The 17,271-nt window shown below is 41.4% G+C and overlaps 1 protein-coding gene and 1 long non-coding RNA gene across 5 annotated transcripts in view; one reads left to right on the plus strand and one right to left on the minus strand.

The window, feature by feature from the left end:
- Bub1b (BUB1 mitotic checkpoint serine/threonine kinase B) overlaps positions 1-17,271 on the plus strand; it is a 60,156-nt gene that overhangs the window by 31,297 nt on the left and 11,588 nt on the right. For 2 of the 3 annotated variants that reach the window (XM_031371455.1, XM_031371457.1), the window contains 8 exons: positions 4,098-4,216; positions 5,310-5,359; positions 7,038-7,095; positions 7,860-7,989; positions 11,446-11,708; positions 12,685-12,821; positions 13,474-13,614; positions 14,298-14,398. In XM_031371455.1, the coding sequence (XP_031227315.1) occupies positions 4,098-4,216; positions 5,310-5,359; positions 7,038-7,095; positions 7,860-7,989; positions 11,446-11,708; positions 12,685-12,821; positions 13,474-13,614; positions 14,298-14,398 (999 nt within the window). The remainder of the gene's footprint in view (positions 1-4,097; positions 4,217-5,309; positions 5,360-7,037; positions 7,096-7,859; positions 7,990-11,445; positions 11,709-12,684; positions 12,822-13,473; positions 13,615-14,297; positions 14,399-17,271) is intronic. The other variant, XM_031371456.1, reaches the window with a different exon arrangement.
- On the minus strand, positions 1,586-3,857 carry LOC116090693. Of its 2 annotated transcripts, XR_004118790.1 has the most exons (4): positions 3,786-3,857; positions 2,584-2,700; positions 2,176-2,292; positions 1,586-1,819 (listed from the first exon to the last, which is right to left on the minus strand). It is a non-coding gene; the product is annotated as an uncharacterized LOC116090693 (long non-coding RNA). The 2 variants fall into 2 exon arrangements; XR_004118789.1 differs by lacking the exon at positions 3,786-3,857 and having other exon boundaries at positions 2,584-2,966.

Here is a 17,271-nt window from a genome sequence, read left to right on the forward strand (position 1 = left end):
TTGAGACAGGGTTTCTCTGTGTAGCTGGCTGGCCTGGAACTCACTCTGTGAACCAGGCTGGCCTCGAACTCAGAAATCTGCCTGCCTCTGTCTCCCAAGTACTGGGATTAAAGGCGTGTGCCACCACTGCCCGGCTATTTATGTCCTTCTTAAAGTCCTCTATCATCATCATGAGAAGTGATATTAGATCTGAATCTTCCTTTTCCAATGTGATAGTGTGTCCAGGACTTGCTATGATGGGAGAATTGGGTTCTGATGATGCCAAGTAACCTTGGTTTCTGTTGCTTATGTTCTTGTGCTTGCCTCCTGCCATCTGGTTATCTCTAGTGCTACCTTCCCTGGCTATATCTGACTGGAGCCTGTCCTTCTTGTGATCCTGGTTGTGTCAGAACTCCTCAGAGTCAAGCTGTCTCTGGGATCCTGTGATTCCGGGATCCTGTGATCCTGAACCTGTTATAGCGCCTGGGAGTAGAGTTCCTCTGCGTATTATGGGACTCGCTGCAGCGTTTGTGCCCATGGTCTGGCCCAGACAAATTAGAAGGAACCTGTGCTACTGAACTGGTGGAGTTCCTGCATGCCTGGGTCCTGCTGGTCCCAGTTACTCCCAGTGTTGGGACAGATGCTGTGTCCTCCTCACCTCTGATCCTATGATCCTGGACGTGTTAGAGTGCCCGGGAGTGGAGCTTCCTCTGGGTGTTGTCACCTTTTGTTAATAAAACATCCTTACATGCCATTTTCTGTGGATCTTTGAGGTTTTTGAAGACCATCTCTCTAGAGTATGTCAGAATAGGCAAACATTGTTTCTTGCTATTTACTATCTGTTCAACTTTGAAAACATCTTACTGTAATTAGTATCTAATGTGACCATGAGTTCAATTGTCTGACTACTAACTTTTTTTAATCATCCTGAACAGTTTGCAGTAGCAGCTTTCAGGACTAAAACTTCACATTACATATGTACAATACCTTAATTTCTCTTGTTGATGTTCTTTGGTCTAAAAGTAAATTCAATAATCTACCCTTTTATCCTATTAATCCTATATTATTCCTATATTCCTCCTTTTTTTCCTTTGTATCCCTTCTCCTCTCTTTCCCCCTACCTTTAGATAGGAGAAAAAGAAGGATAGAGGAAAGAAAAAGCAAGAGAAAAAGAAATACCTGAATCTGACCTCCCTTATTTTGTTTCCTCCCTGACCAAGACCATGAATATTTGTAACCATTCCCCTTCAATGGAGACAAACATCCAATATTCACTGAACGACCAAAATCCACCCAGCCCACCTCTTGGGAAGAGGACATCACTCTCTTAATTGCTTCCTGCTGTTTGGGGGCATCATTTCCCTTTTTTGGGGTGGGGTGGCTAAGAAAATTGGGATATTGGTTAGCCTTAAGAATGCTAGCTGTAAAGCCGGGCAGTGGTGGCGCACGCCCTTAATCCCAGCGCTTGGGAGGCAGAGGCAGGTGGATTTCTGAGTTCGAGGCCAGCCTGGTCTACAGAGTGAGTTCCAGGACAGCCAGGGCTACACAGAGAAACCCTGTCTCAAAAAAAAAAGGAAGAAAAAAAGAAAGAATACTTGCTGTCCAGTTTCTGTGCTGAGAAAGTTTACGGGCGTAAATGAAGTCCTGACTGGCATAGTCTATATTGCTGGTTGATATAGCTAGCCGTTTTGAAATTGTTCCAGATGTAGATTTTTGAGCATTGAGGCAGTCTGAGGTAGTATCAAGCAGGATGCTGGAAAAAATATATCTCAGTGTCTCGGCATCCTTCTCAGCATCTCCAAGGGTGAATCTTGTCAGGGCCTCTTTAACTTCATGGGATCTGTAAAGATAGAAACTTTCACAGGTAATATACATTTCTGCTTTAACATATGTATGGAATGTGCAATGTGCCCAATAAACTAAGCATGATTCTGAGTTAGTTTGGGCTATATAACTAAACTGTAATATAAATTTCTATCTATGCCATTTGATAGCATGATTAGTCCTAAGGGTTCCGTAGCTAACAAGGTTTACTGGTTATGCATAGCTGAAGTCCTAGTTGGAGAAATTTTCATGTCTCAGCCAGTCTCAGATTTGTTCCCATGGAGAGAGATCAGCAATTTATGTTATGTGTTTTGTTCTTTTTAGTTTCTTCCTTCATGGTGGTCCCCCCACTGCCCCCCCCCCCGGTCAAACCTGATTTTTAATCCATTTGGAGGAAATCCACAGCTTTTTTTTTTCCTGTTGTAGCAAAGGCGACGTCTCTTCCCCAGAAGTAACACATTTCTTCCTTCCATTCTGAGATCAGGACGACTATAACATAAACAGCTGATGCATTTTAGTTCAGCAGGCTTTCCCATAGTACAGTGTATCTCAGCAACTGTGTTAGCTGTCTCATTGGGCATTTTAAAAAATTAAAGTCAATAAAGCATTATTTAATCTGTCTGGGAGATCTCATATCCCTCTTCTTCTCTATGAGTATTTCCTTTAAAGTCGTGTTAGATCTTTTATAATTGCTTGACCTGTAGGATTATGAGGTAAATCTGCAACAGGTTTTATGCCACAATGACTAAGATATTGTTATATCCTGACGGGTCCTTGTACCTTGAGCATCGTCAGCTTCAGTCTGCAAAGGCATCTCTAAGATAGCTGCCAGCCCTCATAAATGTGCAATCGCAGAATCAGCAATTCCAGAATTTAAGCCAGAAGCCCATTGGAATTCTGAAAATGTGTCAATAGTATAGTGTATCAATATGTGTACATATCTTAATTCTCCAGACATCACTCTAAAGTAGCATTAAATCTAATTTGTATCCTTAATTCAAATACTGCATCTCTATGGTTGCCATTCTAATTCCTCAAGCCTGTGTGGATTCTTCTCATCTGGAACTACCTGTTTTGCTGTTAGTGTAGATTCCAAATTGGATTCTTCTGAAAGTTCTTTATTCTGATTTAAAGACTCTTCTAGCCTCTGTTCTATGACCCCCAATCTAGCATTCTATCTTTCAGATGGGAGCCAGATACATAGTATCATTGCATTTTCCATTTTAACATAGAAAATATTTTTCTATTTAATTTCTAACTCTCTCCTTAAGAACTTATTTCCAATTAAATATTTCTTTCTATGATATGGGTTTTTTTTTATTCAGTGTTTATACATTTGTTTCCTCCTTTTATTTTCAAACTTAATACCTTACCAGTTCAGAAGTTTGGGGCTTTTGAGTCCCACTGCAGCTCCAGGATAAAGTTCCTTTTGCCTTTGTGTGTCTTTTACAGGCTCCTGAGGCCAACACCTGCCTATCTATGTGGCTAACTCAGCTCTAGCAGGATGCCCTTAGGCCAACACCTGCCTATCTGTGTGGCTCACTCAGCTCTAGCAGGATGCCCTTATTGGGTCTGGACTGTAGGCGCAGTTTGTACTTCCTTTGAGTTGAGCCTCATACCCTTGGGAACACATATCTGCCCCGGCTCTGGGAAGTTTTTCTGCCCATGGGATATGCCTGAGGCTCAGCTTGCTCTCTCTTACAGGGATTTCGCCTTCTGCCCTGCTAGGAAGCTGGGTCTGGCTCTGGGAAGGGCTTATTTCCTGCCTTTCAGCTGCTTTCATGGCTTTCTGAGCCTTCTCATGCCCTGTGCTTGGCTAACATACCCATCGTTGGTCACCGTTCTGTGACCAAGTTCCAGAAATGACTCTGAGTGAATTATTTATGAATGAATGCCTAGACCAAAAAGCTTTGGGTCATTCTGCTAGCTCATAACCCTGTTATTTAATTTAAAGTAGTCTAGGTCCTGCCATGTGGACTTACCTCTCCTCAGGTTCACATATCTGTCTCCTCAGAGTTTGGAGCAAATCTCTTGTGTTTGACTGTATCCCAGAATTCTCTCTCCCTATTGGAACTCCCACCTTCTATTTCCTGCCTCAGCTCACAGGCCAATCAGCTTTTTATTGATAGGTGATGGTTCCATACACTACACAAGAGATTCTCTCTATAAGAGACCTTTTGTCTGATGCGGTTGGCAGATGTCTAGAAAGTGGTAAAGCAAGTATTAGCACTGAAACTTAAAAATAGCATTTTCTGTATGGGAGGTTATATTTGTTTTACTTATGTTAATATAAGCAGCAAGAAGAGAAGATGCTTGCAAAGGACCCAGCCAAATTGCAGATTGCTTCAGAGCCTCAGAAAATGCCGGGAGTGCCTCTATCTGGTTCCATCTGTCCACTGAACTCGAATCCTAGGTAAGACCACTGTGGTGGAAGGCATAGTGCTCACAGATCATAGAACAAACTTGATTCTGGCCGCTTGGAGTCTCCTTAACCTTTTACAGTCCTGAGTGATGAGTTGTCCGAGAAGTTAACATAAGGTTTCATACCAGGAGGGAATAGATGGTGCTGACTTGGTGAAAATAAACATAAATGTTTGTTGAGCCAACAGTGGTACATGCCTGTGACCCTAGCACTTGGGGGGTTGGAGGCAGGAGGATCAAGAATTCAAGGCCGAAAGCCCAGCCTGGGGTACATGAGGCCCTGTCCTCACCCCACTTAAAAGTATACAAGTGGTGGTGCATGTCCTGTAACTGACTCTAGGACTCAGGTGGCCACGGCAGAATGATCAAAGTCAGTCTAACGGATAAAGTCTGCTAAGGCAGTATCTCAGAAAAGCAAAATGTGGGATGAGGGCCTACACTTAAAGTACATTCCATTCTTATCAACCCCAGGCCAATGCTGTGTACATCGGATACATACTAATTAAAATCAAAACTCAAAGATGGGCATGGTTAACACGCCTTTAATCCCAGCACTCGGGAGGCAGAGGCAGGCGGATTCCTGAGTTTGAGGCCAGCCTGGTCTGCAGAGTGAGTTCCAGGACAGCCAGGGCTACACAGAGAAATGCTGTCTTTAAAAAAAAAAAAAAAAAAATATCAAAGCTCAGATAATTACCACACAAAATATCTGCTGTCACACTAGCATGTGCCTTCTGTGGTACTGTTATTTTTGTTTTGTAAAGTTGGTGGCTTAAACTTATTATAATCTGCTTTAACTGTTCTTGTGTTTATCACGTATATTCATAGCATTTTCAATGTGTAATGGTTCCCTCTTCAATTGGATGAACAAGATTGTGTTTAATAGAAAGTCCTCAAACTTTAAAAGCAGTATGGCTGACCGTGAGGCAGCTGCCTGCTGTCTCAGGTTTGGGGAGATAGCGGTTTCAGACCCCGTCTGCTGTGTTGGTTGGAACCTGCCCTGGACAATGTGAGCTTCTCTCTAAAACAGAAGGTTCTTGTGGGTATTGAGCACATTTTTGTTTTCTTTTTAACAAATTTCTTCACAGGGAAATTTCATCTGCTGAGAACATTTTGCAAGAACAGCCTGACTCTAAAGGTAAGTTGTATTTGACAGCATTTTGAGAAATACAACAAATGTATTACATAGTAAATGCTTTTCTTAATTACAATAAAGTAATTATACAAAGACAGAGTGGGCACATACTATTTATTACATGCGGTTTGAGAGAATATTTTCATAAGATTTTTTGCTTCTTTGAAATTCTTAGTTTAGGGGCAGCAGAGTATCCTGACAGGGGAGGGCCTTGTAGAGCACAAATCACCTGGGTTTTTACCCCAGAACCCACTGACCTTCACACAGTCGCTGTGACTGCACAGATATGTTGATACATTCGCAAAATAAACGGTTATTTCACTCTGCACCTAGGCAAACATAGCAGGAGTATTTAGCAGTCAGGTCTGTAAGGAAAGCAGCTCTTGGAGAAGGAAATGTCTTAAACTATTTTATATTCAGATTGGTTTTCTTTTCTGCTAACAATATGTTAAAAGTATTAGGCTTCCCATCTGTTAATCTCAGTTGAAAAAGATTCCACATTTTTCCTCCAAGTTTTTTTTTTTTTTTCATCAGTGATTATTGTTGTGTGAAAGTTACTAAAGAAAAAACCTGTAAGCTATGAAAAATATAAGTAAAAGGGAGACCCAAGGGTGGTAGGACGGCTCAGCAGTGATATTAAACAGAAAGACTTGAAGCGCACTAAGATGTTTTAAGTGGTAAAAACATGAATAGCCTCTTAAAAGTATTTTTTGTACAACATAAATCTCATGTCCTCTAATTCTAGCTTATAATATCTAGGGCCACAAAGCAGGGAGATGCATGTTCAACAACAGAGGGAAGATAGCTGACAAGACCCAGCATGGAGAGATCAAAAATAAATATAAAGATAGAAGATTTGGACTTTATTCTCATATTTATCTATATCCATATTTATCTGTGTATGTCTGCTAGCATGCAATGGCACATGTGGAGCTCAGGACAACTTTCAGGAGTCGGTTCCAGAATCAAGCTCAGGTTGTCAGGTTTAGTGTCAAGAGCCTTTTATCCACTGAGCCATCTTATCAGCCTCAGAAGGCATTTGACTCATCGACAATATACAGGTCAGATTATGCATTTCCAATTCAGACACGTTTTTAAAAAACATTGGAAATGGTTTCTAAAATATAGAACTGGCTAGGTATTCAGAGATTCTTAGCTATATAGATATTATGTCTTAAATAATTTTTAAAAAGCCTTTTAAAATGCATAGAAAACACACTAGAACATTTGCAGATGAAATGAAGTGTTCTGGATCTGTGTTGGGCTGGATTTGGGGGTCGGTAGCAAGGCTGGGGAACATAGAAAAAGTAAGATCATGCATAGTTAGATAATTATTATAAAATGATCTTTACATTTATATGTCTGTTCTTATATGAACAAATCCGGAGCTGGGAAGATAGCTTAGTGGTTAGGAGTACATGCTGCTCTAAAGGAGCCATGCCTGGTTCCCATACGTTGTGTGGCCTCAGGGGATCTGTGCCCTTTTTCTGACCTCTTCAAACATCTGAATTCAGTGATCTATATGTAATGTACCCATACATAAGACACATACATACATATATAATTAAAAATAAAATTGTTTTTCAATTGTGGGTTTTCTTTCAAACAACACAGAATTAATTACTTTCTATAGTTTTCTTGAAAAATTAAATACTCCTAAAACTTTTTTCTCTCTCTATAGGTCCCAGTATGCCTTTCTCCATTTTTGATGAGTCTCTTTCAGACAAAAAGGACAAAAGGTTTGGTTTTATTGTTTTTGTTTGTCTGTTTGTTATAAAGATATACATCTTTTTATATATGGACACCTTTAAACTTAAATTTTTAGATTTTTTAAAATTTTAAATTTAAAAAAAGGTAATATGTATGGGTATTTTGCCTTGTGTATATCTGTACATAATTTGTGTGACTAAGGTAGCCAGAAACGGGTGTTGGATCCCCTGGAACTGGAGTTACCAAGCAGCTGTGAGCCTCCATGTGGGTGCTAGCAGTCAAACTTAGGTCCTCTGCGAGAGCAGCCAATACTTAACACTAAGCTGTCTCTCCAGCCCCTATCTTAAATCCTTCCAAAAGTTTTATTATACACTTTGCATATATTTTTATAGTCTATATGTATTACATACATATGTATAATATATATGGTACACGCCAGTCTATACATATGGAAACCAGAGGACAACTTTGAGAATTGCATATCTCTTTCTCCCATTGGGTCTCTCAGATATAACCCAGATTAGCAGGCTTCTACTACAAAGCACTCTTACCCACTGAACCATGTTGTTTCCAATATCTTAGACTTGTGAGCGAGGATAGCTAGGTACTTTGGTGTACACATTAAGAGCTGGCAAGGAGGAATTGAGATAGAAGGATCATGAGTTCAAGGCTGACCTGGGATACATAATATAACTTTATCTCAACAAACAACCAAAAAAGCATAAATAATAAGTTACTGTTACTTCTGTATGCAATAACAGGGAGTGCTCACTGGAATATGTCTTTTTGCCAGTCCTGCTACAGATGGTCCACGTCCTGCTACAGATGGTCCACAGGTTCTCAATGCCCAGAGAAGACCCCTTACGGTTCTCAAAACTACAGAAGTTAGCACCACAAATGAAGATATGTCTCCTGATGTTTGTGTAAGTTAATATAAGTGGACTTAGTGGATTATCTCACTCAAATACTTCAGACATTTAACATTTGGCTGGTTAGATGGCTCAGCAGGTAAAGGTACTGCCTGCCACACTTGATGGCCTGAGATTGGTCCCTGTGTCCCACATGGTGAAATGAGAGCACTGACTCCACAAGTTGTCCTTTGACCACCGGATGACTCTCCCTCACACACAGACAGACAAATAAGTGTAATAAAATTCAAACACACATTAAAAGTTCAACAAATGTTGGAACTTGCTTGTTGTAATCTCAATGGGCAGTGGAATAGAGGAGAACCTTAGATTTAAAGCCAGCCTAGGCTGTGCAGTGAGTTTTAGGCTGCCTTGAGTATATAGCTAGATCTTGTTCAAAAGATTTGGATAGACATTAAAATCACAAATGTGAACTAAGCACATGAAAAGATATTCATAATTACATCACCAGGAAAATTCAAATTAGAGCTACGGTGAGATACTATGTTGTACCCACTGTAAATCCTATAATAAAGAGACAAATAATAGCAAATGTTTGGGGGCAAAGGTTATAGAAAAATTAGAACCTTCATGAACAGTCCTTTTGTAAAATACATTGGTCATTCTTTAAAATGTTAAACCTAGGGGCAGTTAAGAGCACTTGCTCTCACAGAGGACCAACCTGGGTTGATTCTCAGCCCTAGTTGACAGCCCGCAACTGGCTGGAAGGCCAACTGTCCACAGCCCTCTTGTGCCCTCATGGGTACTGCACACATATGTTAACATACATGTAGGCAAAGCTTCCATACACATAAAATAAGAGCATAAAGTAACTACTAGACAGGTGGTGGTGGTGCACACCTTTAATCCCAGCACTGAGGCAGAGGCAGAGGCAGGAGGATTTCTGAGTTTGAGGCCACTCTGGCCTACAAAGCAAGTTCCTGAACAGCAAGGGCAACGCAGAGAAACCCTGTCTTGGAAAAAAAATTTTTACTAGTTAAACGTAGTTACTATAATCCACAGCATATCTCATCTATGACATATCCATGATAACTAAACTCATACACAATTAATATAGAAATATTACGACAGAGAAAGCAACCTAGATATGATCGACTAATGAGTAAATCAAACACATATCAACGCAGTGGTCTATTACTTGATGATTCAAAGGAACGAGTGATAGACAGATATTTGTTACAGCATGGTTGACCCTCACGGTAAGTGCAGGAAACTAGGCATTTCAAGTAAGTAAGTGAAATCATGTGTCTGGAGAGAATATTGTTTTGCAAGTGACTCCCATGCTCTCCTTGCCTGGTACAGGTCATATCATTTTCTCCACTCAGAAACATGACATGAAATGTATGGATCTGGTGTGACATAAAGAAACTTATGGTGAAAACTTTCCCATTTACATGAAGTGTCCATAATAAAGCAGAGTAGTTGGGAATTCCAGAGAGGCTGACGGAAGGCTCTGTGGTGCATTGTGCTTTCTTTCTACCAGAATAGCACACTGGTATGAACACACTAGAACACTGAGATGCACACTGTGAAGTGATGAGTTATATAGCTCAGTCTATTTTTTAAAAAAAGATTTTTTTAAAAGATTTATTTATTATAAATTAAGTACACTGTAGCTGTCTTCAGGCACCCCAGAAGAGGGCATCAGATCTCATTACTGATGTTTGTGAGCCATCATGTGGTTGCTGAGGATTGAACTTAAGGCCTCTGCTCACTCTGGCCCTGCCTGCTCCGGCCCAAAGATTTATTTATTTATTATATGGAAGTACACTATAGCTGTCTTCAGACACCAGATGAGGGCGTCAGATATCACTACAGATGGTTGTGAGCCACCATGTAGTTGCTAGGAACTGAATTCAGGACCTCTGGAAGAGCAGCCAGTATTCTGTTTTATGTTTATGTGTGGGGAGTGCTTGCATGTATGAGGGCAGAAGTTCTCTCTTTATATCACGTGAATCTCAGGACTGAACTAGAGTCACCAGGCCTGGCTGTGGGTAACTTTACTCACTGATCTGGCTCATGCCCCTCCTGTTCTGTTCTACCTACCGTCCTAGAGACTTGATAATACCCAGGGTAGAAAGACAGGATATATTCAAGTCAGATAAAAAGACTAAAGGCACTGGCATGGCATGGCACTTTGTTGAAAAACTTTGGGAAGGAAAGTTCTGCAGACAAGCCCCAGGCATTGCTGGAGGGTGAAGGGGGTGGTGGTGGTGGGGTGGCTGGAAGACGGGTGGAGAAGCTACAATGACTGCACGTCCTCTTCCACATCCAAGGAAATGAGCAAGGTCGCTGGGTTGGGAGACAGTAACTTTTTAATAGAGTTTTCTTTTGATTTACCTTTTTGATAAATACTTTATATCTGATAAAGTACACAGGATTTTATAGCTGGATAGATGTGAATGGCAATGCTATTTTATATCCAAAATGTAGACTTTCTAATGACTCAGAAGAGCCTAGGAGACTGAACGAGGGTACTCGGGCTCCACTCCAGTTTTATGAGATTTGAATTTCCAGAGAAGGAATCCACACATTATGTCCCCCTTTGTTTTAAATAATTTGGGAAAGTTATTCTGTAATTCTGAAATTCTGACTCAGTTAGTTCCCTGGTTGCTATGGAAAGCACAGCGATTGAAAAGAGCAAGCAGTACATGTTGTGTTCTGGAGAATACCACCCAGTGCCTGATGGCCTAGCTAGGGAGGATCGGTCGGAGGTTCTGGGGTCAGCTCCTGGGTGAAGGCTTGGACTATTAACATGGTTCTCCTTGTTCACTCTCTCTGCCTCCCTCTGCCGCCTCCCTCTCCCTTCTCTCCCTTTTCCTTTCCTCTTAATCCCTTCCCCTTTCTTTCTCCCTTTTCTTTCCTTAACCTTTGCAATGTCTTTGGATTTTTTCAAGAAGTACTCACCTGAATATTTTAGCCATCTCCCTCCCCAAGTTATTAAGTTATTTAATTAACTATTTGTGCGTGCATGCATGTGTGTTGGCATATCAGTGGAAACCAGAAGAGGATACCAACCCCCTTAGAGCTAAGCTGTCCCGGCATGGGTGCTAGCAACTGAGCCTGGGTCCTCTGGAGAGACATCATGTGCTCTTTAAGCCATCTCTCCAAGTCCCTGTAATACTCAAAGTGAGAACAGGGGTGTCATTCCTCAGCTCTCAGGTAAAATTGTTTGGAGAGGACATTAAGCAGTTTTTCTTTGTATTGAGTCCTCCCTGTATATTTTTTGATGAAGTATAGTTTTCTTTGTTAACAAAATCATTTTCCTCGATTCTGTCCTGTGCTTTTTAAGTTGTGGTCAACTAGAGGTCCTGGTTTTGTTATTTCTAAATCTCATGTCAATGATCTGATGTCTTTAAGTTTTTTAAAAAAACACGTGTGCATGCGTATGTGTGTGTTGTATCACATTTGTTGACCTGTCATGGCTAAAGTGTGTTTGTTTTATTTTAGGATGAACTTACAGAAATCGAGCCTCTGGGTGAAGATGCCATCATCACTGGTTTCAGGAACGTAACTCTTTGTCCCAACCCTGAGGACACTTGTGATTTTGCTAGAGCAGCCCGTTTGGCATCTACTCCTTTCCACGAGATACTGTCCTCGAAGGCCATCGCTTCTGATCCCGAGGGACTGTTGCAGGAAGAGGATCTGGATGGGAAGGGCACTGAGAGTCATCACACTGTTCATCACCAGACCCTCAGTGTGAAGAAGCTGAGGTGATTGGAGTGTTTCTCTTGGTCTGTGTGCTTATCAATTACAGTGGCCAGGTATCAGGCTCTTACTGTCTACCAAATGCTCGATAAGAGAGTACATCTGACCCAAGTACTATGAAGGGAAGGATACTGACTGGTTTGGATTTGGGGCTTAGAAGTAAATTGTGCTGATTCTGAGACTCAGGTACCGAAGGAAAGGTGACTCAGCAGTTTAGAGCACTTTCTTGTAGAGGACCTGGGTTTGATTTCCAGCACCCACACGATGACTCTGAACTCTGTAGCTCCAGTCTGAGGGTATCCATTGCCCTTTTCTATACCGGACACATGCATGGTGCACAAAGTTGTGAGCAGAATGCTCATATACATATAGTAAATAAATCTAAAACAGTTTTTTTTTAATCGATTTCTGATTTTGGAAAAATGATGTGCTTTAAAAGCAACACTAATAAAAATGAATTCTATTACAAAATGAGCTCAGTGTAAAATTTATAATTTAAAAATGTATAAAGTTGGGCTCTAAACAGATAGCTAGCTAGTGGCTAAAAGCATTGGCTGCTGCTCTAGCGGAGGTCCCAGGCTCAATTCTTAGCACCTACAATGGTAGCTCCCAACCCTCTGAACTCCATTTCCATCATCTTCTGGCTCTGGGTTCTGTCCCCACACTGGTGCACTGACATGCATGCAGGCAAAACACGTGTAAAAGCAAATAGATCTTTATTAAGGGGTCTTTTTTGTTAGTTTTTTTTGTTTTGTTTTTTGAGACAGGGTTTCTCTGTGTATCCCTGGCTGTCCTGGAACTCACTCTGTAGACCAGGCTGGCCTCGAACTCAGAAATCTGCCTGCCTCTGCCTCCCAAGTGCTGGGATTAAAGGCATGCGCCACCTCCGCCCGGCTGATCTTTATTAGGAGAATATATAAAGTTCTGACAGAAGTTGGCATATACTGTCCTTGAGGACGGCTTCACTCTTGTTTCTTGCAGCCCAATTATTGAAGACAGCCGTGAGGCCACCCACTCATCCGGCTTCTCCAGGTCTTCTTCTTCCTCAGCTACCAGTACATCCTCCATCAAAGGCCTTCAGATTCTGGCAAAGCTGGAGCTGACTAATGACACAGCAGGTAGATTATTCCAGCCAGCAGGCAAGCTTCTGAGTCTGTTTGGCGACCATTTATGTTCCTCTGCAGGCTGACCTGTAAACTAGTGACCCTGCCCCAGCTGTACTATTTCCCAAATAAACCAGCACTAAATCAACATAATTTCATATGTTCAAGGCAAACAAATGTAGTCAGGTTAGCAGCGTTGATTTTGTAATGTTGGAGTTCCCTCTCCCCTCACCTGTTTTTGTTTTTATTTTTGTTTTATTTTGTTTTTCTGAGACAGGGTTTCTCTGTGTAGCCCGGGCTATCTATCACTCTATAGACAAGGCTGGCCTTGAATTCAGAGATCTGCCTGCCTCTGCCTCCCAAGTGCTGGGATTAAAGATATGTGCCGCCACTGCCTGGCCCCCGCCCCCATTCTGGGGTGTGTGTGTGTGTGTGTGTAGAAAGAGAGAGAAAGGGAGGAAGCGGGGTGGGGGGGGAATCATACAAAGGGCATCAAGTCTCCTGGAGCCAGGGTTACGGGTACTTGTAAGCTGTGTGACATAAGCCAAACTCAGATCCTCTGGAAGATCAACAAGTTCTCTTAACTACCAAGCCATCTGTCCAGTCCCTTTACTGCTGTGTTTTAAATATTAATTTATATATTTTTTTCAACTTCTTTTCTCCACAGAAAATGCTATTCCGTCACCCTGGTGTTCACAGTATCGCCTACAGCTGTTAAAGTCCCTACCAGAGTTGAGTGCTTTTGCAGAGTTTTCTATGGAAGACAGACTGATGCCTGTGCTGGAAATGGGGACGGAAATTGAGTTAGGTAAGTAGTGTTGAATACTTGTCCTTCTGCGTATCCAAATAAATGATTTGAATGCCACAGGCCCTTGAACACTAAATGTTCCTAGGTTGTAGTAATTAGAGAGGCTTACATATTGATAAATTCATGCCACAGTAACAATAGTACTTTTTTTAGTACTTTTTTGGTTTTTCGAGACAGGGTTTCTCTGTGTAGCCCTGGCTGTCCTGGAACTCACTCTGTAGACCAGGCTGGCCTCGAACTCAGAAATCCGCCTGTTTCTGCCTCCCAAGTGCTGGGATTAAAGGCATGCGCCACCACCGCCTGGCACAATAGTACTTTTTTTTTTTTTTTTTTTGCCTCTTTTAATATTTTTTTCTTAGATTTATGTATTTTACTTAATGACTGTTTTGCCTGCATGTATGTGATGCTTGTTGGATCCCTCAGAACTGGGGTTACAGGTGATTGTGAGCCAACATGTGGGTGCTGGGAATTAAACCCAGGTCCTGTACAAGAGTGCAAAGTCCTGGTAACCACAGAGCTGTCTGTCAGGGCTCCTTTGGATTTTATATAAATGACTCTGAAAAGAATTCTAGATGCCACTTAATGGCAAAAACACTAGCACCTCTCACACTTAAGCCAGGAGGTAAAGTGTAAGGACCTATATATATTCACAGTGACTTTAAAATGGAACCAAATCTCAACAGCTCATGAAGATTACTGCATCAAACAGGAGCACCTAACATGTGAAGATTACAAGTTATTCTGGGTGGCACCAAGAAACTCTGCAGAGCTAACCATGATAAAGGTAAGATGGTTATAATTTCACCACCTTGTAAATCAGCAAAGAAGATTGTGTCTCCTTATGGTACTGTAACACCTGAGACATCCAAAAAGTCAGTCACCATTCTAGGGCAAGATCAGAGCTAAGAAATGAGGGATGGTTGTGCGCAGACTCTCTTGTGTCTAAGCAGACTAAGTATTCTCTTGGCTTTATCATTCTGAGGAAACATGCCCTGGAGTGTGTGGACTGCTCCCCTTGGGCCATGTTGTATTCTAGTCCTGGCACCTTAAGGGTCCTGTGAGATCTCGGGTCGCTGTCACTGTGGGGAATCTTGGCACCTTGAGGGTCCTGTGAGATCTCAGGTCGCCATCACTGTGGGGAATCTTGGCATGTTGAGGGTCGCCGTGAGATCTCAGGTCGCTGTCGCTGTGGGGAATCTTGGCACCTTGAGGGTCCTGTGAGATCTCAGGTCGCCGTCACTGTGGGGAATCTTGGCATGTTGAGGGTCCTGTGAGATCTCAGGTCGCTGTCACTGTGGGGAATCTTGGCACCTTGAGGGTCGCCGTGAGATCTCAGGTCGCTGTCACTGTGAGGAGGGAAGCCTTTTGTTTCTTACATTGGGACCCAGATACCTTTCTCCTCCTGTTTCTCTCTTGGTTTAATCCTCTTATTTTGGAAAAGTCCAGCCTTTAGTACCTGTCTGAGAAACTGAAGGCAAAAGTTGTTTAACTCCTCTGGGTCTGAAAATTCCTTATTCCCTGTCTTTCCAGGATTGCTAGTATGACTGGATACAGAATTCTTTGTTAATTTTTTTCTTCAGAATTTTAAAGCCATCTTTTATAACCATGCTTGATTTTGTTTTCGTATTGTTATTTGGTTGACTGGTTTTTTATTGTATTTTTTCCCCACAGTTTTAGAAACTGAATACAGGCATTACATAGGCAAACATCCCACAGAGGCATATCCTCAACTCCTCTCCTTGCCTTTGAAGTCTTTTGCCATCCTGATCTTTTTCTTTTTTTTAAGCTCAGCAAAACAATTTTGTTTACAAAACGATGTGCTAGACCCTAAGCCAAGCACACCCAGACACAGGTGCTCACTTGGTTTTTAGTGGTGATGTGCTGACTGTGTCATTTCCCAGTTGGTTGGGGTTCAGCCTTATAGTCTTTTCGCTTTTGACTAGTACTAAAAAATCAGTATGAAGAGGTGAAGGAAAGGGGGTCAGGAGTCAGCCACTCTGCCATCAAGTTGTAAAAGTGCAGTAGGGCTTTTGTGTGAACAGTCGTTTACTCTGGTGGGAGTCAGTCATCTTTATGTTGTAAGATAAAGGTCATTTGTAGGCCTGGTTGGCCTTTAACCAGTCATCCTCCTGTCTCTGCCTCCTGCATACTTGGATTTCAAGCATGTGACACCATACCCAGCTGTCATTCTAATTCTAGTGGCTTCGTGTGAAATTTCCCCCATCTTTAGATCATGGCGTCTTGTTGTGGCCAGCATGTAAGAGGTCCATGCTTTGCTGTAAGCCTGTTAGCATCTGTGTGCTGGGCAGATGGTCAGTACACATCTTAGTCTGGGAGCTCTTTCAGGCTTGACATTTTCTGTGATGAAAAAAAGATGTTTCTTTCAATTTTCTGCTTTCTCAATTTGTAATTTCTCATATTAGGGTATAGATTTCCCTGTACAATTATTTCTTTGTTTAGCATTTATTTATTTGTGTTTGTGTGTATAGGTAAGAGGACAATTTGTGGGCCTTAGTTCTCTCCCATCACACGGGTTGGTGAAAAACACCTTTGTCCACTGAGCCGTCATACCATCTGTGGGCAGCTCACAACCACCTGCAGCTCCAGCTTCCTGGGCTCTGAGACCCTCTTCTGAGACACCACCCACAGACAAACAAAATTAAAATTAAAATAGTTCTCTTTCTCCTCTGGCCTCCTCTTTGTCTTCTTTCCTGTAGTGCAGTTGTCTCTTGGTATCTGCAGGTGACTGCTTCTAAAGCACCCCTGCACGTGCGAGACTCCCAAACCTGAGGGTCCTTAAGTCTTTTCTATAAACTGACATAGTTGTTGCAGATAACATACACACTCTTCCCCATGTGCTTTAAATCACTGTTATGTTACTTACAGTACTGACATAACGTACATACTGTGTGACTTACCGTAGGTTGCCCTACACCCCACCTCATCATACATCCGTCCACGGCCGAGTGCTGCACAGTACAACCTGCAGGCTCAGACTCTTATCACCACAGTTCTATCCTTTTTTTTTTTTAAGTTCTATTGCATTATGATGAGAAAAGTACATCATTTCAATTTATCTGAATTAGTTAACATTTAAAAACATATTTTAAGTAAATAGAATTAAATCACATTCTTGTTTCCCTTTTGTACCCTAACTCCTCCCAGAGACCCCCCTTCAATACCTACAATATCTTTTGTCATATTCTTTAAATTTTATAGAATATTATAACAATAAAGGTGAGTAGTATAAAAGTTGTTTGATATAAAACAACAATCAATTTAACAGTCTTATATAGATGCTTTTCTACAGCACTACTGAAAATATATATTTTTTTCAATATAAATTTTAAGTAACTCCAAACATATTAACTGTATATTTCAAATTAATACATCACTACTAGTATTTTCTTAAATGAACATGAATATGTGAAGTCTTTTTGTTTGTGTGTTTGTTTTATATTTAGTAGAGCTTAAAATCTTGGCTCTTACAAGCCCAAAATAAGAACAATTTTTAGGCATTGGATTTCATTGTAATAAGGCTGTACTTCAATCAACCTCACATCACCAAAGGATTTTACCTCCATTGTAACTAAGCTGAGAATTGACAGTTCTGCTGCACCAAGGAATGAATTGTAGGCACGATTTTTGGATACAGAC

Source organism: Mastomys coucha, unplaced genomic scaffold (assembly GCF_008632895.1).
Source record: "Mastomys coucha isolate ucsf_1 unplaced genomic scaffold, UCSF_Mcou_1 pScaffold15, whole genome shotgun sequence".
Taxonomy (NCBI): domain Eukaryota; kingdom Metazoa; phylum Chordata; class Mammalia; order Rodentia; family Muridae; genus Mastomys; species Mastomys coucha.